Source organism: Halichoerus grypus, chromosome 1 (assembly GCF_964656455.1).
Source record: "Halichoerus grypus chromosome 1, mHalGry1.hap1.1, whole genome shotgun sequence".
In the NCBI taxonomy this organism is placed as follows: Eukaryota; Metazoa; Chordata; class Mammalia; order Carnivora; family Phocidae; genus Halichoerus; species Halichoerus grypus.
This window is the reverse complement of record NC_135712.1, coordinates 65,514,596-65,537,646: the sequence shown is the minus strand read 5'-3', so window position 1 is coordinate 65,537,646 and position 23,051 is coordinate 65,514,596. Positions and strand designations below refer to the sequence as shown.

The 23,051-nt window shown below is 34.1% G+C and overlaps 1 protein-coding gene and 1 pseudogene across 8 annotated transcripts in view; both read right to left on the bottom strand.

Moving 5' to 3' along the window:
- STXBP5L (syntaxin binding protein 5L) overlaps window positions 1-23,051 on the bottom strand; it is a 428,903-nt gene that overhangs the window by 60,052 nt on the left and 345,800 nt on the right. For 6 of the 8 annotated variants that reach the window (XM_078066497.1, XM_078066496.1, XM_078066495.1 and 3 more), the window contains one exon: window positions 19,005-19,097. The exons of the other annotated variants lie outside the window; for them this stretch is intronic. In XM_078066497.1, coding sequence (XP_077922623.1) covers window positions 19,005-19,097 — 93 coding nt within the window. The remainder of the gene's footprint in view (window positions 1-19,004; window positions 19,098-23,051) is intronic. 8 annotated transcript variants of the gene reach the window in all.
- On the bottom strand, window positions 6,429-7,518 carry LOC144379841 (actin-related protein 2/3 complex subunit 1A pseudogene; annotated as a pseudogene).

Below are 23,051 nucleotides of genomic sequence, written 5' to 3'. Positions count from 1 at the left end.
AAGGTTTGTTGATTTGTTGATCTTTTCAAAGAACCAAGGTTTGGTTTTGTTGATTATTGTTTTTCTGTTCTCTATTTTGTTTATCTTTAATCTTTATTATTTCCTTACTTATGTGAGCTTTGGGTTTAATTTGGTCTTTTCTAGTTTGTTGAGGTATAGAGTTGGATTATTGATTTGGGATCTTACTTCTTTTCAACATAGGCATTTACAGCTATAAATTTCCCTCTGAGCTATGTCTTTGGTGTAAACTATAAATTTTGCTTTTATTTAATGTGTCTCAAAGTATTTCACATTTCACTTGTGATTTCCTCTTTGACCTTTTGGTTGTTTACAAGTGTGCAGTTTAATTTTCAAATTTTGTGAATTTCAGTTTTTACTGATTTCTAGTTTCATCCCATGGGGGTTAGAGAAAAAACTTTGCATGATTTTAATCTTTTTAAATTTATTGAGGCTTGGAGGTGACACCATCTCTTCCTCTACCTTGTGGCGAACCTGAGGACAGGAGCCTTAGATGAAAGAAACAATCATGAACCAAGAGAAACTAGCCAAACTGCAAGCACAAGTGCACACTGGTGGGAAAGGAACTGCTCACTGAAAGAAGGTGGTTCATAGAATGGCTACAGCAGATGATAAAAAAAACTTCAGTTCTCCTTAAAGAAGTTAGGGATAAACAATATCTCTGGTATTGAAGAAGTGAATATGTTCACAAACCAAGGAACAGTGATCTACTTAACCCCAAAATTCAGGCATCGCTGGCAGTGAACACTTTCACCATTACAGGCCATGCTGAGATAAAGCAGCTGACAGCTATGCTACCCAGTATCTTAAACCAACTTGGTGCAGACAATCTGACTAGTTTAAGAAGACTGGCTAAAGCTCTGCCCAAACAATCCTGTGGATGGAAAAGCACCACTTGCTACTGGAGAGGAGGATGATGATGAAGTTCCAGATCTTGTGGAGAATTTTGATGAAGCTTCCAAGAATAAGGCAAACTGAATTGAATCAACTTCTGAAGAAGATAAAACTTGAAGAAGTTACTGGGAGCTGCTATTTTATATTATGAATGCTTTTTAAAATTTTGTTCATGGATCTGATAAAATCTAGATCTCTAATATTTTTAAGCCCAAGCCCCTTGGACACTGCAGCTCTTTTTAGTTTTTGCTCATACACAATTCATTCTTTACAGCTAATTAAGCTGAAGAAGCCTGGGAATAAAGTTTGAAACAAGGTTAATAACGTTCTTTGCCTAGGGAAAAAAATTTATTGAGGTTTGTTTTGTGGCCTAAAATATGTTCTATCCTCTAAGAATGTTCCATGTGGGGCACCTGGGTGGCTCAGCCGGTTAAGCGTCTGCCTTTGGCTCAGGTCATGATCCCAGAGTCCTGGGATCAAGTCCCACATCAGGCTTCCTATTCTGCAGGGAGCCTGCTTCTCCCTCTGCCTCTGCGTCTCTCTCTCTGTCTCTCATAAATAAATAAATAAAATCTTAAAAAAAAAAAAAAAGAATGTTCCATGTGTACTTGGGAAGAGTATATATTCTGTTGTTATGTGGAGTACTCTGTCTGTTAAAGCTAGTTGGCTTATAGCATTATTCAAGTCCTCTATTTCATGTTTGATCTGTCTAGATCTTCTATCCACCATTGAAAGCAGGTTATTGAATTCTTCAACTATTGTTATAGAACTGTCTAATTCTTCCTTCAATTCTGTCAATGTTTGCTTCATATATTTGCGGCTCTGCTGTTTGGTGCACATTTGTTTGCAATTGTTATATCTTCTCACCAAATTGACTCTTTTATCCTTCTTTGTTTCTTGTAACAGTTTTTTACTTAAGGTCTACTTTGGTCTTAATATTGCCATACAAACTCTCATTTGGTTATTACTCGTATGGAGTCTTTTTCCATCCTTTTAATTTCAGCCTATTTGTGTTTTTTGATCTAAAATGACTCTCTTGTAGATAACATTTAGAGTATATATTTTTAAATCTATTCTGCCAATCTGTCTTTTAATTGGTGAGTTTAATCCATTTGCATCTGAAGTGATTAGTGATAAGGAAGCATTTCTGCTGTTTTTCTATTTGTTTTCCAGAAGTATACCTTTTGTTGTTCATGAATTGCTCCAAGATTGCCTTCTTTTATGTTTGATTAATTTTTTCCCAGTGTATCTTTTTATTCCCTTCATATTTCCTTTTCTGTTTTTTAGTTATTAATGGTTATGCTGGTGATTACAAATTCAAAACAATGACTTTTGAATTGTACCAACTTAGCTTCAATAGCATACAAAACTCTGTTGCTATAAATGTCCATCACCTTCTCTTATATTGTTGTCTTCATATCTTTATTCATTACATGTCCATTAAAGATTTATACCTTTGACTCTTAAATCATGTAGGAAATAAAAAGGAGTTGAAACCCAAAAATATAATAATATTGGCTTTTGTATCTACCTATGTAGTTACTTTTACCATTGTTCTTTATTTCTTTGTATGTCTTCAAGTTACTGTCAAATGTCTTTTCATTTCAGCCTGTAGGACTCCCTTTAGTATTTCTCATAGGGATGGTCTACTCGTGATGAACTCTCTTTGTCTGTCTGGCAATGTCTTAATTTCTCTTTAATTTTTGAAGGAAAATTTTGCCAGATATAGGAATTCTTTGTTGATACTTTCCCGCCAGCACTAAATATGTTATCCTACTGCCTTCTGGCCTCTTTGGCTTCTAATGTGGATTTGGCTATCAAACTTACTGAGGATTTCTTATTCATGATGAGTCACTTCGCTCTTGCTTTTAAGATCCTCTTTTTGCAAAGTTTGATTATAATGCATCCTAATGAGTATCTCTTTGAGTTTATTATATTTGGAGTTTGAAGAATTTCTTGGATGTGTAGCTCATGTCTTTCCTCAAGTTAGAGAAGTTTCCAACTATTATTTCTTCAAATATTGTTTCTTCTTTTTCTCTTCTTTTCTCAAGTATTCCCATAATATGTTGGTATGCTTGATGATATTTCACAAGTCCCTTAATCTCTATTCATTTTCCTTTGCTTTCTTTTTGCCCTTCTGTGTCAATCATTTCAATTGTACTATCTTCAGATTGGCCAGTTTCCTCTGCCTATTCAAACCTGGTGTTGAACCTTTCTGGTGAATTTTTCATTTTTGCTATTGTAATTTTAGCTCCAGAATTTCTACTTGGTTCCTTTTTATAATTTCTATTTCTTTACTGATGGTCTCTATTTGTTCACTGTTATCCAAGATTCTTTTTTTTTTTTTTAAAGACTGATTTATTTGAGAGAGAGAGCATGGAGGGGAGGGGCAGAAGTAGAGGGAGAGAAAGAATCTCAAGCAGACTCCCCGCTGAGCAGAGAGTTCTATGTGGGGCTCAATCCCAGGACCCTGAGATCATGACCTGAGCCCAAATCAAGAGTTGGATGCTCAACTGAGCCACCTGGGTGCTCCCATTGTTATCCAAGATTCTTAATTGGTTTTTCATTTGTGCTTGCTTTAGCTTCATGATTTGTTAATCTTTTAAAAAATTAGTTATTTTTTTATCACTCTTTAAGCATCCTAAAAAGTCTTATTTTAAAATAAAAGTCTTTTTTTTTATTATGTTCAGTTAGCCAATGTATAGTACATCATTAGTTTTTGATGTAGTGTTCAGTGATTCATTAGTTGTGTATAACACCCAGTGCTCATCTCAACACATGCCCTCCTCAATATCCATCACTCAGCTACCCCATCCTCCCACCCACCTCTCCTCTGAAACCTTCAGTTTGTTTCTTGGAGTCCATAGTCTCTTATGGGTCATCTCCCTCTCTGATTTCTCCCCCTTCAGTTTTCCCTCCCTTCCCCTATGGTCTTCCGTGCTATTCCTTATGTTGCACATATGAGTGAAACCATATAATTGTCTTTCTCTGCTTGACTTATTTCACTTAGCATAATCTCCTCCAGTTCCATCCATGTCGATGGAAATGGTGGGTATTCATCCTTTCTGATAGCTGAGTAATATTCTATTGTATATATGTACCACATCTTCTTCATCCATTCATCTGTTGAAGGGCATCTTGGCTCCTTACACAGTTTGGCTATTGTGGACATTGCTGCTATGAACATTGGGGTGAAGGTGCCCCTTTTTTTCACTACATCTGTATCTTTGGGGTAAATACCTAGTAGTGCAATTGCTGGGTCCTAGGGTAGCTCTATTTTTAACATCTTGAGGAACCTCCATACTGTTTTCCAGAGTGGCTGTAGCAGCTTGCATTCCCACCAACAGTGTAAGAGGGTTCTCCTTTCTCCACATCCTCACCAACATTTGTTGTTTCCTGTTTTGTTAATTTTTGCCATTTTAACTGGTGTAAGGTAGTATCTCAATGTGGTTTTGATTTGTATTTCCCTGATGGCTAGTGATGTTGAACATATTTTCATGTGTGTGTTAGCCATTTGTATGTCTTCTTTGGAGAAGTGTCTGTTCATGTCTTCTACCCATTTTTTGACTGGATTATTTGTTTTCCTTTCTTTCTTTCTTTTTTTTAAAAGATCTTATTTATTTATTTGACAGAGAGAGAGATAGCAAGAGCAGGAACACAAGCAGGGGGAGTGGGAGAGGGAAAAGCAGGCTTCCTGCCGAACAGGGAGCCCGATGCAGGGCTTGATCCCAGGACCCTGGGATCATGACCTGAGCCAAAGGCAGATGCTTAACAAACTGAGCCACCCAGGCAACTCTGGATTATTTGTTTTTCAAGTGTTGAGTTTGGTAAGTTCTTTATAGATCTTGGATACCAGCCATTTATCTGTAATGTCATTTGCAAATATCTTCTCCCATTCCATGGGTAGTCTCTTAGTTTTGTTGACTGTTTCCTTTGCTGTGCAGAAACTTTTTATCTTGATGAAGTCCCAAAAGTTCATTTTTGCTTTTGTTTCCCTTGCTTTTGGAGACATGTCTTGAAAGAAGTTGCTGTGGCCAATGTCGAAGAGGTTACTGTCCATGTTCTCCTCTAGCATTTTGATGGATTCCTGTCTCACATTGAGGTCTTTCATCCATTTTGAGTTTATCTTTGTGTATGGTGTAAGAGAATGAAAAGTCTTTGTAATTCTTTTAATAAAATTAATTTCAACTGTAATGAATTGTTATGGTAAATTTTTTGTTGCCTTTTGTAGCATCCCAGAAATTTTTCTCTACCTTCCCCTTGTTCTCTACTGTAGGAGTTTTGTAGTTGTTCTCCACTAGCTTCTAGATCCTTAGTCTATAATTTTCAGAGTTCTTGATTCATGATATTACTAGAGATATGAAACAAAAATCTTGCTACTGATCTAGTTAGAAACCAGGCCCTCACATATGTGAGGTTTTAAAATCCTCCAGGTTTTAGGGGTTGTTTTTGTTTTCTATTTTTTGTTTTTCTTATGTCACTAATTTGTGATTAAAGAATACGATTTGAAATCTTCTAAGTATTGAGGTTTTCTTGTGGCTTTAATATAGGTTTAAATTTTGTAAATTTTTCAATTAGTACTTGAAAATAACACTTTTAAGGTACAAAGTTCAAGATATATTAAATAAATATTCCATGTAAACTATGTTTCTTTTTTCCTCAGTGTTCTTTCTTTTTTGTTGAGTTGTCATTATATTACGTTAAAATCTCTCATTATTACTGCATTTCTATTTCTTCTTATTCTGTTATAGTTTTTGATTAATCCACATTACTTGATTTATTATTTTTTCTGTTTGCACTTCTATTTCATGAATTTTGTCATTTATTTTCATTCTTTTTTTATTATTATTATGTTCAATTAGCCAGCATATAGTACATTATTAGTTTTTGATGTAGTGTTTAATGGTTCATTAGTTGTGTATAACACCATTGTGGATGTACATTTCATCACTACAAATATAAGCACTCTTCTAATTTAATGTATTTTGTCTTGAACTCAACTTGAATATTAGTACCCTACTACTAACCTTTGAATCACCTTGCTTTAGATGTTTCTCTTGTTGGATTTTGTTATGTGACACATGCTGAAAAGTCTTTTTCTTATAATAAAAACCAAATTATTTTCCTACATCTATTGACATGAGAGACAGTTCGTCCTAGTTCTATTTTAAAGAACATATTGATTGTTTTTACTTAATTTTCTAGGAGACAATTTACATACCACCTCTTTCCCCCTCTTGAGTTAATGCAACAGTTTTACATAATGAACTGCTTAAAAGCAGCTTTGGTCAAGAGTGGAATAAAACAGCAAAAAAAATAAATAAAAATTTTAAAAGATGAATGTTTAAAACATTCAACACTTTTGCCAATGATATTTAAACAAAACATACAAATGATATTTGCACGATACATGTTTTCATTGTTTCCTTGTTGTTGGTTTTCTTCACCATCATGCAAATGACAGACCTGAAGTCAGTTGCTGTCTGTCATACTAGGTCAAAGAGATTCACTCAGCTTCAGATTATTTGAAGGGCTTGGATAGAAGATTCTAAGATTTTGAAATCTCAAGTTGTCATGGCTCCATTAATTCCTGTGGGGCAGAATTTCCAGTCATCTTGCTTGTCCACTTGAGTAATGCTATCTATTCTGCTACAGCATATCTGAGGCTGTGATGTAGTACTCAGTTGTGACTCTCTTGTCCATGTTCTGGAAGTGTTCCATAGCTAACCTGTTGTGCTGGATGCTGTGTTTTGGAATGTCCAGTTTGGAGACTAGAGTCAAGAAGCCATGGTCATCTTAGTTAAAGAACACTGGGTAGCAATCATGGCTGGCAGCTACACAATGCTGTGTTATCTGAGACAAATAATTCATTCAGCATTCAGGAGTGGCAGCAACTGTTTTCAGATGAAACCTGAAAACCGTTTGAGGCATCAGCAATAGGCACATTGCTGTCATGGCTGACCTAGGCTACAGAGCTCCCACTGGCAGAGAAGGTGAAGCTGAGACCCAGCTTCCAGTACCACTGAACTGATACCAGCTAACCAAAATGCATCTTGCTGCCCTACAGCATACTGGTTGGTTTTCATTCACTTCTTTAATGTATACAGAAGCACTCTGCATTTGAAGTCACATAATCCTACTGCCAGGAAAACATTGTTGGGATGCCAATCCAAACCAAGGAACTTTTAATGTGTTTGCTTACCCACTTGCCATTTTCATGCTCAAGTAATAAACAGAAATGAATTGTGCTTCACTATTCACAGCAAATTTGTTCTCTAGAGGGGACCACTTCACAAAAAGGGCCACATAATTAATTCTGAAGATCAGGGTTAGCTTCCAGACACCATCTTTCTGGCTCTGGCAAAAAACAATGCGATCACTCTTGAAAGACCAATAAATACCTGCGATGTGTCCATTGTGCTCCTGGAGTTCATGAGATTTCACCCATTGGCTCTCATTCTTCTTACAAATGTGAACTCTGGTTATTATGGCTAAAGGCAATCTGGGTATTCCAGGCATAACAAGTGATTGACTCTAGTAAAAAGTTGTAGCGGTGACAATCTTCTTGGTCTTTTCAAAAGGTAGAAAGCTAAAATCTGGGCAGTCCTGAGAGTCTCAAAGTGGAGAATTTGAAGACTGTGGTCAGTCAACATGAACAGGGCTCTGTTCTACTCTCCCACTTTAGTGGGTTGTATCTTCCTGATTTTTTTTTTTTTATATGTATTATCCTTTGCCTAAGTTTTGGGGTATTTTACCCTTTTTCTAGTGGTTATTTCGAATATGTATTTTTCTTTTTAAATTGTTACCTATGCATAATCATTTATTTCCCCTATGAAAAGTGAATTTAGTGCAATTCTTCCTCTGCTTGTTTTTGTTCTCACTTTACCACCAATTAATCACCAAATTTAGTTATAGAATTCTCTTTTTGGCAACTCTATCCTCCTCTCTACGTTCCATCTCTCAATTTTAAAATTTCACTATTGTTTCTATATTGTTACAGATTTTAAGTTTATTCTATTTTGTAATCATATTTGCCACTGTTGTTTGACTTTAGTTCTACATTTAAATAAGTTAAATAATCACTACAGTTCTTTGACCATGGCCTCTCCATGCATCTTTTCATTGGCTGGAATTCATCTTGTAATAGATATGTTTTAAGGGCTTATGGGGGCCTGTGTTTCGTTTATAGTACTCTATGTTGCATCTATAACAATATATTCATAATGTTATGTGCCAGCCCCTGGATTATGTACACTCAAAGCTTGAATTCTATAAAATTCATTTTTAGGTTTTTAATTCAAAATATTGTTAGGAAAAAGAAAAGTCTGTTTTTTTGTTAAAAATGAGAAACAAGATAGTTTTCCACTAAATGTAAAACTGTTAGGTATAAAGCAATTTCCCATGAATCTGGCAATTACCTCATAAAATGCTAACTACGTAAGCGTTCTAACTGCATTAGTATCCACTGTATGAGGTTTTTGCTGCTATTACTTTTATTTTACTGTTATTGTTTTTTTTTTTTTTAAAGATTTTATTTATTTATTTGACAGAGAGAGAGATAGCGAGAGCAGGAACACAAGCAGAGGGAGTGGGAGAGGGAGAAGCAGGCTTCCCGCCGAGCAGGGAGCCCGATGTGGGACTCGATCCCAGGACCCTGGGATCATGACCTGAGCCGAAGGCAGACGCCCAACGACTGAGCCACCCAGGCGCCCTACTGTTATTGTTATATTGTTCTTTAGGTAAGGATTATTATAACAAAGAAGTTGCATTAGTATCCAAAGCTCTCCAACACCTTGTCATTTTTTTCCTTTGTCTTCAGTGAATAGTTCATGTACATAGTCACTAATAATACCTTGATATAAATGAATGTTATCAATAATTTCTAATTGCTTACTGAGTGGTTAACATGGATGTCCCTGTAGCAACTCAAACTCATTCTCCTTTCCTCTCAAACCAGGCATTCTCCATGAGAACTATTCTTAACACTTTGTAGTCATTCTTGACTCCTTTTTCCTATGCATTACCAACCCTGTTACACCGACTGTAATCCCATCAGTTGTAAATTCTCCCATGGGGACTGCTTTCTCTTCATTTTCTTTGTTGTTATTTTACTTCAGGCCCTCATTTGGCCTTCTGCAATAGCTTCAAATCTTCCTCCTTCACTAATTAATTATATACTACTGGAAAATAATCTTCCTAAAGCATGTTACAAGCAACCCAGATATATTTTACACCAAGATTTTATATGCCAGAATTTACATTTATATAGATACTTATCCTTGTTCAGAAGCCTTATGATTTTTTTCTGGAAATTTCATTTTTTTAAATGAAATTACATTAACATACTTAGAAGTAGAGATTTAATGAAATTTTATTGTGAATCCTTTTAAGTGCAAAAATCCTTCAGTAAAGTGACAAGCACTTGACAATTTTATATATATCTGAGTTTTCATAATTCATCTTTGCTCAAAATATGCGTGAAAATAGTGAGAATGAAGCTGTTGGGAGGGAGACTTTGAGAGACTAACTGGAGACTTTGAGAGACTAACATTTGTAGAAATTGTTTGTTAATGTTTATTAATAACAACTATGCTAACTGATCTCCAGATTGGAATTATAACTAATAGCTTTTTTTGCTATTTCTAATAAATCTAGAAGTGGGCTGGGAATCTCCTTTCTTCATTTGTAAAGTGGGAACAATATCAACTACCTTGTCTTGGGCAATATGTCCAAATCATTTAGCATAGTATCTGACACATTGTAGGAGGTCAATAAATAGAACTATAATGTTGATTCTTCTTTTATGTCCATTATCAATTATAATGGTAATACTAATTTATAGCAATTTATTTAATGTGGAATTAATAATACTAATATGTTAGCATGTTAATGCTTTATATTTATAAAACATGAATTAATCAAATTCATATAAGATTATATGTAATTAGATATTAAATGTAATAAATTATTTGTTTAACAGTTATTTAATTTAGATACAATGAGGTGAGGTATGTGAATATGCTCTATAAACTTTGGGTAACATGTTCTATGATCTCCCTTCAAATCTTTACCATTTATTAACATGATCTGTTTCTTCTCTGAAGAGAAAAAAAAAAAGATTGGGAATAGCAAGAGCAACTTCAAGGAGCTGCTAAGAAAATCAGGTAAAATAGTATATGAGAAGCAGCTTTGTAAACTCTAAAATATAATGCAAAGACTAATTACTGTATTTTTGTTGTTTTAACCATGACATTAGCAGGATTTAATGCTATGGCTTTAAGTTAGAATAAAGGAGATGAAAGCAAAGGTAATTAAATTAGGAAAAAAAAAACCTATGCTGGAACAAGTAGATAAAAGCTCTGAAGGAAAAGTTTATGAAGATCTATGTAATAAAGCATTATTTATTTCAGAGTTTGAATTAAGAATAAGCCTGTGACCCCCACAATAAACTAAAAGTGAATCAAATTTTCTGTAACTTTTCTAAAATTAAAAAAAAGCTAGGGCTCCTTTCTTTTATGTATCAGGCATTTTTTGTTGTTGTTGTTATATAGCATTAATTCTAAATAATACTAATACACAGAATAGGGAAAATAATTCTGGGAAAAAAATGATGCTCATTTACACGATTACAGTCACAAAGGGTAGGGTCCATATGCATGATTATTCAATGTTCGAAAACATTTTCATGCTAAAAAGAAATGAAACATTATATATTTTGGTGTGTAATGATTTATCAAACATAATTTTGTAAAATGATTGTTAACAAATGAAATGTTGAATGCTGCCAACAGAACTGTATGGTGATTTTTAAGAAAGCCTTTTTGGAAAGCCATCAAACATTGCCATCTAGGAAACTTGTTATTCATGGACTGGTTGGTAAAAATGTTCAGCCAAATGAATATAAGAAAACTTAAAATTGTTGGCGTACCGTACCAAGATCAGCCTTAAGATCTGTTGGCAGACTTAACTTTCTTGATCCTTTAACTGAAACAACAGAAAAAGGAAAAAGGCAGTTGTTAATTATATAAAATTAAAGAGGAGTGTGGGGGAACAGTTGTTTTACAGTATAATTATTAAATCCTGATGAGCATTATATTTAGTGAGCATGTATAGAAGCAGAAATACTATCTGATGTTAGTTTGTTGTCATTCAGTAGTAAATATTTAATATGCAAACAGAAACATGAGGAAAGCAATTGTTCTTACAGTAAATAATTAAAGTATATCTTTTCATAGTTTTTTTCACATGTGATATGAGAAGGGATTTTTTTATTTTGGGAAGAACCAAAAATCCATTTCAGATCAATCTAATAGGTAAAGAAATATTGCAACAAATGCATGAGCTCATTTCATAAATAACTGATAAGTGTAAAAACTGATGATAAAACTCTCAACATTTTCTTGAAATAAAAAGAAAATTCTATTATAGGTGTATATGATATAGTCAAGGAAACCATGCCAATGGCAGATGAAATGACTTCATATTGAATAGTACAATGTTAAATTCAGTAGATAAGATCTTGAAAATAAACGATATTTGAAAATGAATTTAATTATATTATAAATCAAGCTATCAGAAAATGTTTGAATAGACCAAGAAAACACCTATAATTTATTTATAATCTTTCCTCATTATTTATCTGTTAATAAAGATTTCACATTGGGTATCTCAAAATATTTAACTGAAATGCATGTTATAGAAATGCATAAGGGGAAATCATGTTAGACATCTTTTCTGTCAATACTTTTACCTTATACCTTCTACTTATACCTTCTAATGAGTGATTTTTCTTTACAAATAGGAAAGTTATTGTAAAATAAAGATGCAGATGACAGAGTAGAAAGAATATTCAATTTAAAATCAGAAAACCTGGCTCACAAATTTCTGAATTTTGCTACCTAATAATATAACTTTGAAAAAAAATCCCTTCATCAATTCATAGCTAATCTTGTAGCTTAATCTGTCAAATAACATTCTTGATACTATCTTTAATGTTTCTACTGGAATATGATTGGAATACATTTTATAACAGGTTTTAGAAGGCCTAAATATAAACTTAAATATATTTTTTATGTGTCATGAAATAGTATCTCTTGATTCCCCCCCCCCAACCATTTAAAAATTAAAAACCCATTCTTATTTCACAAGTCATACCAAGATAGGTGGCAAGCTGGATTTGGCCTATGGACTGTGTTTTGCTGACTACTATATTCCATGCTAAACTACTTGTAAAAGGAAACCTAAGTATTATCATTCTAATAAAAATAATAGCAGCAGGCAAATGTTGCTATAAAGACATTAAAAATAATTCTATTAAGATTAAGGCACAACCAAGAAATCAAATTTTAGTAATTTGGGTTTAGAATTAGCACAAGGAGAAAGTTATTTATATCAAAATATGGCAAACTAAATATACATAATATGCTTCATAAGAGGTTACAAATATATTTTGTAAATTCACAATTCAGATGAACTGAAGGAGTGGGGTATATTCAGTATTTAGAATAATCTTTAATTTTTTATTTATTTTTTATTTATTTTTTATTTATTTTAAAGATTTTATTTATTTATTTGAGACAGAGAGAATGAGAGAGAGAGAGAGAGAGAGCACATGAGATGGGGGAGGGTCAGAGGGAGAAGCAGGCTCCCTGCCGAGCAGGGAGCCCGATGCGGGACTCGATCCAGGGACTCCAGGATCATGACCTGAGCCCAAGGCAGTCGCTTAACCAACTGAGCCACCCAGGCGCCCAATCTTTAATTTTTTAAATAACTAATGGAAGGATTTGTATCATAATTTATCTTGTTTCTATTTTGTTTTTAAATATGGTATTTTGGGCCGCCTGGGTGGCTCACTCAGTTAAGTGGCAGACTCTTGGTTTTGGCTCAGTTTATGATCTCAGGTCCTGGGATCGAGCCCCGAATGTGCTCCCTCCTCAGCGAGGAGTCTGCTTGTGGATTTTCTCTCCTCCCTCTGCCCCTCCCCCTGGTCTTTCATTCTCTCTCTTTCTCAAATAAATAAATCTTTAAAAAAATATGGTATTTCAACATATCTATATAGTATTATTTTTAAATGGATTACAAAGATGTTTTCAAAAAGAGGGCAAACAATTCCTGCCTATTGGTCAGTAAACCCAGATACATAAGCAGGACAAAGACCACAATGTCACATGCCCTCCCACTTCCCACTATTCTTTTTGATGGAAAATTCACATCCTATAGTCTAGTATCTAACTTACTCTGGCTCCCAAATCTGCTCTAGTTTTTTGGATCCCCTCCTCCATTTTGTTACCTCTTTTTGGTTTTCTGTAGAAAGCCTGAAAACTGGGGTCCCCTCACAAACCCCATCTTCAATAGTATAACTGAGGGAGGGAAAGGGAATTATTTGATAGTGGGATTAATTAGGGAACTTTAATATATTCATGTACAGAATGATTCTCCTCATTTGCCCAGCTGGTACACTCTTTTTTGGGTGTGGGGGGGGTGGTGCTCCTTCTGTCCAGATAACTAGTAAATTCTTACTTGTTCTTTGAGACTCCTCAAAAATTGCCTCCTTTCTAAATGTAGTTTCAGAGTTAAGGCTTCACCTGGTGCCATTATCTTAACCTTCATAGCCCCTTGTGCACATTTCCTTTATTACACTTAACACATTTCATTACACCTGATTTTTTTTTTTTTACTCCTCATTAACATCCTGAAACTGAGTTCTCCAAAAGTGGGGGTTGTATTCCCAATACCTAATAAAGTACTGACATAGAGTAGGTGTACAATGAGTGTTTGCTAAATAAATGTTGATAAAACCAGTAAAATCAAAAGATAGGGTTGAGGAGTTATTCTGAAGAGGGCAAAGCAGACAGAGAAAGTATGTTTAAGTGTTAGAGAAATATGTTGTTACACATGAACATTTGAGGAATTTGGGTTGGAAGATGAGTAAGGCAAGAGGTAGTAAGAGGCAATTCGTCTTGGAAATGTACAGAATGGAAACAATATGTATTAACCTTTGCAATGTGCCCCTGGGAATGTGGCTCTCTGAATTTCTTCATTTTTACTGTTCTCTAAGCTAAAGCATATGCACCGCTGTCATTACATATTGTTAGGTGAAGGGGAGAAAATAGTTAATAGAAACTTCTCACTACTCAGTGGCTCAGCACATTGCACAAAAAAGAGAATCTTGGCTCAAAGGAATCTTAAAGGTCATTTACTCCAATATCCTATTCAATGAAACTATTTCCCCTACAACATTCTTGATATCCTATCTGTTTAAATAGTTCTGATAGAAACCTTTAAACCTATAAAAAAATCCAATTTTGGGTTGCTATATTGCTCTAAAAATTCCTTCTATATGAGCTCAAACTACTTTCTTTTACCATTTATAATTTTCCCAGTTCTAACCTCTGGAGCAATAAAGAGTAAATGATTCTTGCTCTCACATGCCAGTTCTTAAAGCCTCTGCAGAGACTTGTGGGCCACCTCCAGGTACTCTCAATAGATCAGCAGGAATTTTTAAGAAGGTGATACTGATACAAAGAGTTGGCAGATCACATTTTGAGAAATAACATTTTATGGTTTTATGAATATTTTATGAATATTAATCAACCTATGGGACTTTTATATGGGACCCTTCCACAAGAAGTATTTCCTGAGATGAATCTCAGATTTTTCACACGAGAGACCATATTGTCCACATTTGTTAAATTAGATGTAGATACAGTTACAGATACAGATAACATTTTGATGAGCTTTTAAAATTGATTATTATATTTATTTTTGAGTTGACAGGTACTTTTTTGGTTCCTTTAAGTAAAAAAAAAATTTCATTATATCATTGATCTTACATTTCCTAATTTTGAATGGAATGTGGTAGTTATAAGGACAGTAAAACCCCTGTTAGAAGAGGCTAGATGCCTTTTTTCCTCCTCTGTAAATTTCTACAAAGACTTTTGCTCTTCTCTAAGAAGGCAGGTTTCCTGGTATTTGATGAAGTGAAGCCCAATGATCCAGAACATAAGTGAGCTGGATTCATACCATGACTCAACCATTTGCTATCTGAGTGATACTGGGCTAGTAGTTACTTAATCTCAGGAAGAGTATGTGTCCCTTTCTCTATGACATGGGAATAATAATAGTCCCTACTTCATAGGGACCTCATCAACATTAATTAAGGAAATGTATGTAATGCATTTAGCATTGTGTGATTATCTAATAAGCATTTAATGTTAGCTATTTTCATTATTAGTTGGCAAGAAAATATTGTCACTCTGTGGTATTCTATATCAAAAATGACTTATCTGGGCAACATGTCTTATTTAAAATTTGGTGCCTTTGATTAAACACTGAATACTTGAGATAGTCTCCAATTTTATATAGTACTATCATTTGTTTGCTCTGCACAGTAGTACTTCCTAAGAGTCCACTGTCTTTTCAATAGTGATGTCATACACTTAATTCATCATGGGCTTATTTTCCATACAAATCTCTTTAAGTCCTGTGCATTCTCAAGAACAGTATCTTTCATCCTTCACACCTTGAAAAACTACCTATCTTGGCTCAGTGACAACAATACAGCAAATAATGCCATAGGTAATCCAGCTGCAGGGCAGGGAATATTGCTACACAAAGTGTTAGACTTAAAACAGTTTGATTTCTTATGATCTTAGTTCTGTTAGATTCTGGGCAAATTGTCAGGAAATTCTTGTTACTTTAACATGTCATGGCGTATATTTTTGAAAAAAAAAACCCATAAAATTTATAACTGTACGCTAAAAAGGTGAATTTTATCCTATGTAAATTATATCTCAATAAAACTGAGTTAGAAAAATTCACAGGAAAGCATCCTCATAGATAGTGTTAATCACTTACCTAATCACATCTATCACCTTCTGACTTACCTAGAAAATATTAGGTTGGATGGTATAAGAGATCAAAGATGATGCAAGTGAATGAAATGATTGGCTGATGTCAAAATACATACTAATATTAATTGTATGTAACTAATACATACTAATAATAAATTCGGGCCTAAAGCTCAGGTGATGGCCAAGCCCTATGATAGCACCAGATTATAAACCTTTCCAAGACTATTTATCTCTATTCTAGATTTTCTGCCTCCAAATTTAGGCTCGGTTACAGTAATGAGGTAGGGTAGTCTGGTGGCTTAGCATAGCTTATGACAGAATGAGGTCATATGCTCAGCCCTAAATATGAACAGAACTTCAGGCATTACAACAGTATTTTGCCTAGGGGATTTCATGTATCTTCAGTGCATCAGATACATCAATCACTTGTATATTCACTTGCTTTTCTCCTAACTCCTAATTCAAGGCAAAGTCAATGGAAAGTGCAGCCTGGTTCATCTGAGGGATGTTGTATTGGCTTCAAACAGCTCTCAGAATAATAGAGAACAAACTGATGGTTATCAGAAGGGAGCTGGGTGGGGGAACGGGTTATACAGGTGATGGGGATTAAGAAGTGCACTTGTGATGAGCATGAGGTGTTGCATGGAAGTGTTGAATCACTATATTGTACACCTGAAACTAATATTATACTGTATGTTAACTAACTGGAATTTAAATAAAAACTTAAAAAAATAAAAATGTAAAAAAACCCCCACACACCTCAGGTCCTTGGTGCCACATTTGAATCAAAATTTTAGGAACAGAACAAACCCTGAATCAGTCTGAATGTGGCTTACTACTTTAATGGGAAATAACATAAAGAGGTAGGCTAGAAGTTTCTAATTCAAAGCTTTTGATTAGTTGTTTCTTGGCTAGAAACAACTGGATTGATCTTTTGATTTCCAGTGAAGGATTTCTACTTTGTTATGGCTAAGCTACAACTAATACTAGAAATTTAGAATAGTCAAGGAGATCAAATTCAGTCTCTTTAGGCTATGGATATTCATTATTATTTTTATAATAACCACTACTAGTGCTCGCTTCAGCAGCACACATATATATAATAACCACTACTATATATTATTGAGAATCTATGTTCTGGAATTAGTATACAGTTAAGGTTGAGAAACTTGGCTAAAGTTATAATGATAGGAATGGCAGGTAAGTTCAAATTTCTCTGACTCCAAAGCTGTGTCCTTTCCAGGAAGCAGCACAGTATGTATGTTATATATGATACAGCAGATACCCCGTGTGTTGGCCTCCATGTCTTCTGCAAAATAAATAAATCTAATACTAAATTAAAAGTTTAGATTAAAATGCTTGTAAAGTTTATCTATGTATTGATTCATTTACTGACTGGTTGGAACATAGTAATGAATTTCATTTGTCTCTATCTTCCCTAAGCTAGAAACTAAGATAGAACAAAAGCACCTGGTACATATATAGGTATAGTACATACACACAATTCCAGAATCACCATACCACAGTAGAGCCCTCAAAGGCCTACATGCCTCTATATTACTACCGCCCCCCCTGCCCCGCATTTTATGAAGTGACTATGATAAAGTCAGGCAAAGAAGGACCTTTATTTGAATTTGTCCCAGCATAAAAAAATGTTTAGTGTCATGACTCCACTTTTCTTGGTATATTAAAATATGTATTATATTTCTATATGGATAGTGTTAATGAATCAGTGACTTTTTCTTAGTGTTGTATGAACAAGAGTTAAATGATTATGAAACTTTATTTCTGTTCTTCTCTACCTTGAATTATAAACTCCCAGAGAGATCTAGGTTCTTCAGCACACTCTTTTTTTTTAAAGCACATAATAGGAGGACAAATAATTTGGGATCAGTGGACCTTGAAGTCTGAAGATTTGGGTTGGTTCAGACATTAGCAGGGTAACCTTGAGCAAGTTATGAAATTTTTCCTTAGTCATAATTTCTCCATCTGTGGAAAAGGAGAACAACACTAACCCTATAGAGTTCCTATAGGATTGAATAAGAAAATACACATGAAAAATACTTTGTTTGCCTTAAAGTACTATACCAACATTGATAATAATTTTTAGCAAACAAGGCTTAATAAATTCAAAATGTGATAATTTGTTGATTCTATGAACTAAAAACTACTTTTGAAACCAGTTTTTCCTGGAACTTAAATGGTAAGCTATATTTCTAATGTTTCATGCAAAGTATATTTCTTAGGTTCTTTTGAATTTCTTTGTTAAAACATTTTCTTCATAACTTAGCAACTTTGTCACTGCATGGCTGTCCTTTAATTTAAACTGTGATTAGTTTTTTGCAATTCCTGTATTTCTTTTTCTCTTTTTATTAATGAAAACCAGGAAAAAGCATAGGCTTTACAACCAAATGTAACCAAGTTGAAATTGTAGCTCTACTTATTTAAATACTCTGAGCGTCAGTTTACTCCTCAGAAAAAGGCCTATCACAGGGGTGTTCTATTACATAAAAAAAAGAAACTACTGTTGGAGAAATTGTGGATTACAATTATTTTTAGATTCCTTGGTTACTGACTTTATTTGGGGTCTATAACATTGGTAACTTATTCTTCTTAAAGTTGCAAATCTGGTCACAACCATTTTGTAATGAATGCCTAATTTAAGGAAGCTATACAACCTGTGTTTGATTTTGATTTGGTCCCTCTGAACAGCATCAAATATTCAATGGCTCTGCATAAAACAGATTATAAGACCTTCCTTTCTGCTCACTATTTCTAAGAGAACATTGCCCCTTTGAGGCAATTCTTTGGTGGAGTTTCCATGATCATCAGTAGTTTGTGATCATAGATAATATTTAATTGTATTATGAAGAATTTGGAGAATTTTTACAAAACCACTCCACTTTTTGGCTCTTAAGTTTCCCTGAGTTCTCTGTTGGTCCCCCCCATATTTTTGTATAGGTCTGATAAAAGTATTCAGGCTTAAAGTAGAAAAATAACACTATCAAAATTATATGGAACATTTCAAAATCACAGATGCCTTAGGAATTCCTGCTTTATATATTATGAAGTCAGTGTCTATGGTTTTAATTGTTTCAGGGAAATTTGTCTTCATTCACTGTGGGGGACCTATATTTTCAGCCCAAATAAGAATAAAGCTTTTGAGACAAATTGTGTAGTCCAGAAAATTGTAGAGATACGAAAAACTTGTTTGTTCAAAAAAGAGATTTTCACTTTCACCTGGCAAGTGATGTACTTGATTCCGCTGTCTCACAGATGGTATTTCATTCCTATAAAAGCCTGGTGCTGCCTCAGGAGTTCTGGTAGCAAGTCCTAAAGGAAGGGAATAAAAGACTATTGGCATTTAATTTCTTAGCCCAAGTGAACCCAGAAGTTTTATCTTACAGGTGAATTTCATGATAACGATTTGAAAGGGTCTCTATTTTGTGCCTTTATCTGAGTATTTAGTACTGCCCCAACAGAGGACTATTTGGAGGGCAGTATTTAGTACTGCCCCAACAGAGGACTATCTTGAAGAAGATTTCTTCTTTGGAAGATGTAGTGGGGTTCTAGAAATGTAGAACCACACAGAAGGAGCATTCAAGCTAGGCTATAAGACATAGTTCTAACCCAGGTTTGAGAACAACAGAGCTGGTTACTTCTTTGTTAGTATTTTGTGATGTTAGTCTCTATGATGTTTTAATAAAGATATCTTTATTAAAGATACCTAAATAAACATATTTTAATAGAGATACATATTTCTATCACCCTAGTCTTAACTTGAACTTGATAGCATAGTTAGTCTATTGTATATTGTGGACAGTGAGAATCACAAGGATTGATGGCTGCATAGGTAGCAGCAGTACTAGAACTTGATGCTAGACTAGGAAAAGATGTTTATCTGAGCAAATGATTTTTAAAGGCACACCTTCAAGGAGGAAAAATTAGAAAAATGCACATCTTGTGGGCAGATATAAATCTACAGTTGAAGGCTAGGTTAGTTTTCAATTCCTTGTCCAAAGACAAAGGGCCTGTTTCCTTGAGGGATTGCAGTTCTGTTCCAGGTAAGCGGAGCTAGGGCTGAATGTTAGTTCCGGCTCATCCTCTTGGGAGGTATGTTTATGTAGTACACAAATTGCACAACCTTACCTGGTGAGTGAAAAAGGGTTACACAGCTTTAAGAAAAAACAACTATTTGTAAAATTATTAGTTTAATGTTGGTTTCTGCAGATAGACTCAGTTCCATTTGGCATGGAGTATGTTATTTCGTTCATTAGTTTATTCTCAGTAGATAACATAATATCTACATAACTGCAGATACTGAAAATTACTTGTTGAATAGTTGGGTGAATAAATAAATAATATGAAATGTTTATATTATCCTGGGAGTTAAGAACATCAGCTTTCTGGTTGGCTCAATGGGATTCTTTTAGCTCCCAATTCCTATTCTGTTCTCTCTCATTATGCTCAAATAAATATTTAATAATCTTAAACTTCACTATTTTTACTTGCAGTTTATTGGGCTAAAGGGAGTTTGAGATCCATGTAGGAAATCAGAGTTAAAAATGATTATTGGTCTCTGGCTTGCCTAATTACCAACCATTTTTGCTCAGCTATTTGCATCAATGTTTTAATCAGATTTTAAAGGGGTGAAAAGATCACAAAATAGATACTGAGAGGGTAAGTATTGAAAAAAATATTGTAAGAATTTTCACAGAGGCATGATGCTCAAGTGGTCCAGAGACCAGAAGCATTAGCATCATGTAGGAACTTGCTAGAAATGCAAAATTTCAGGCCCCACTCTAGACTTGTTGAATTAGAATCTCTGGCACTCAGCATTCTGTGTTTTAACAAACTCTTCACATGATTTTGATACAGGCTTACATTTGAGGAAAACTGAATTAAGGAAAAAAATAGAGAATGCAAGAATAGTATTGGCTCTTAAATGCTATATATACATGAAAAAGGGGAGATATACCCAGGTACAAACATAATAATTGCCATTATTAATCAGACCTAATGACCTGTTTTTTACTGTATGAATCAAGGAGACATTAGGAGGCATGGCTGCTTTTCTTAATTTTTCAAAAGTTAAATGTATTACATATATTCTTGTTTCCCTTAATTACATATTATTGATTTTGTCATTCATAAGTTATCTAAACATTTTAATTGTTTATATCTTCATTCTTTTCTACCTTTAGAGATAATAGGCTTCATGAGTTTTGTAAACTACTGTTAAAGTCTTAAACACAATTTTTTCAGTTACATTTTAGTTTTATGAGATTGGGCTAAAAAGTCTGCATTTACCCTAACTATACCTTTCCTGATAATCTAGATACAGCAATTCCTACAATAGGAAGAGATTGCAGAATGTAGTTTTATGAATATGTGCTGCTGTGGTATTCTAGGAATAGCATCGGGCACATTCTCCATTGTGGGCTTAGAAAGACCCCTTAATACAACACAATTATTTTTTTTTCATGGGAAATGGATGGAATATGCAAATAATATTTCCAATTTTCTTAAGGTAAAATAAACTTTGTTGGCACTATTCCCACAAGGATAAATTTCATATATTTTAATAAGTCTATAATGATTTAAAAGCCGTAATAAGAGATCTCATTCCTCAATTATGAATATTTATCTTCTAAGGTTGCTAGTAAAGAAGAGTGGGCCCTGCGTAGCAAACCAGTCTCAAATAGGGCACTGAAGTGATAAGTGAATCTTTTCACAGCCAATCATTTTTGTCCCAAGTAACCTAACAAAGTAGTTGAAACCTTCCTGCTTTGAAACAATCTAATTCATTGCATGTGAAGTCCTGATTCTGCCTTGCAGAAAGAAGTGTGGTGGTGGTATTTCCAGACTTGCTCTAACATTAATGAAAAAAGAAACATCAGAGGCAGAACGCTAAAAGCAAGATGTCTACTAAAAACCTATAATAATTATCATAATTAGTTATGATATTGACATATCCCTGAGATTGGGAAGAAGGAAGAGATGTTTGCTAATACTACATATATTCAACATTGTATTGGAGATCCTAGCTAAAGTCTTCCTTTAGAAATAAGAAGTAGAACTGTAATTTTAACACTGAGCATAATTGGATAGACAGTCCAAAAGAATTTACAAATTATTGGAAGTTATCAAGTTTTCTAGATATGTCAGTATACAAAATTAATTGTATTTTTATATTCCAGCCACAAACAACAAGAAAAAGAAATAAAAAATTACAGCATATAAAAACACCAAATGCCAAAGAATAAAGCCAATGAAAGGTGTGCAAGACCTCTAAAATGAAAACTAAAAATTTTACTGAGGGAAAGATGTATGTGGAACAGGTAAAACTTTCATACACTGCTAATGGAAGTAAAACTGGTACAACCATTTTGAAAAACTCAGTAGTATTTACTGAAGCTGAACATAGACATACCCTATGACCCCCCAAATTCACTCCAATACATGTGCAACAAAAATGAGTTTATATTTGCTTTGAAAATTTTACAAGATTGGTCATAACAGCTTTACTTAAAATAGCCCCAAACTGAAAACTACCTAAATGTGCAGCAAGAATAAAATGCATAGATATATTCACATAAAGGAATATCACACAGCAATACAAATCACTCAGCAATGTAACTGAATATCATATATATAATGTTGAACAAAATTAGCAAGAAACAAAAGAAGTAAATAATGCATGTTTTCACTGATATGAGAGTCTAAACCCCACAAAACGAATCTATGGTTCAAAGTCAAAACAGTAGGTACCTTTGTAGGAATATGTGGCTGAGAGGCATGAGGGAAATTTCTGAGGTTCTAGAGACATTCCGTATTGTACCTCAGTTAAAAAAGCTTACTCCTAAAGAGGTAAGACCAAGGTATACAAAAAATTCCAAGTAAAAAAAGCAAGAGTTGTTGTATTAATAGTAAACAAAGTGGAATTCAGGTGGAAAAGACATAATATGAAATGAACGATGGTGATTAATGGTACAAGATGCACTTTTTGTGGATATATTTTAAAATATCTACACATGAATATTCTTAACACAGCAGATATAAGGAAAAACAGAAACACATTATTAGTACAGTATTTTAATTCTCCTTTTCTCCATCCTTGAGTCAAGTAATCAAAATATAAGGACAAGAAAGACTTAAATAATATGAAGGCAACACTTATAACTACTTAATGCTACAAGTTAACATTAACTCAGGTAAAACTGTCTACCATATGGAAAACACTGTTAATGCGATCACAACTTATCAAAACCTATGACACATATAATG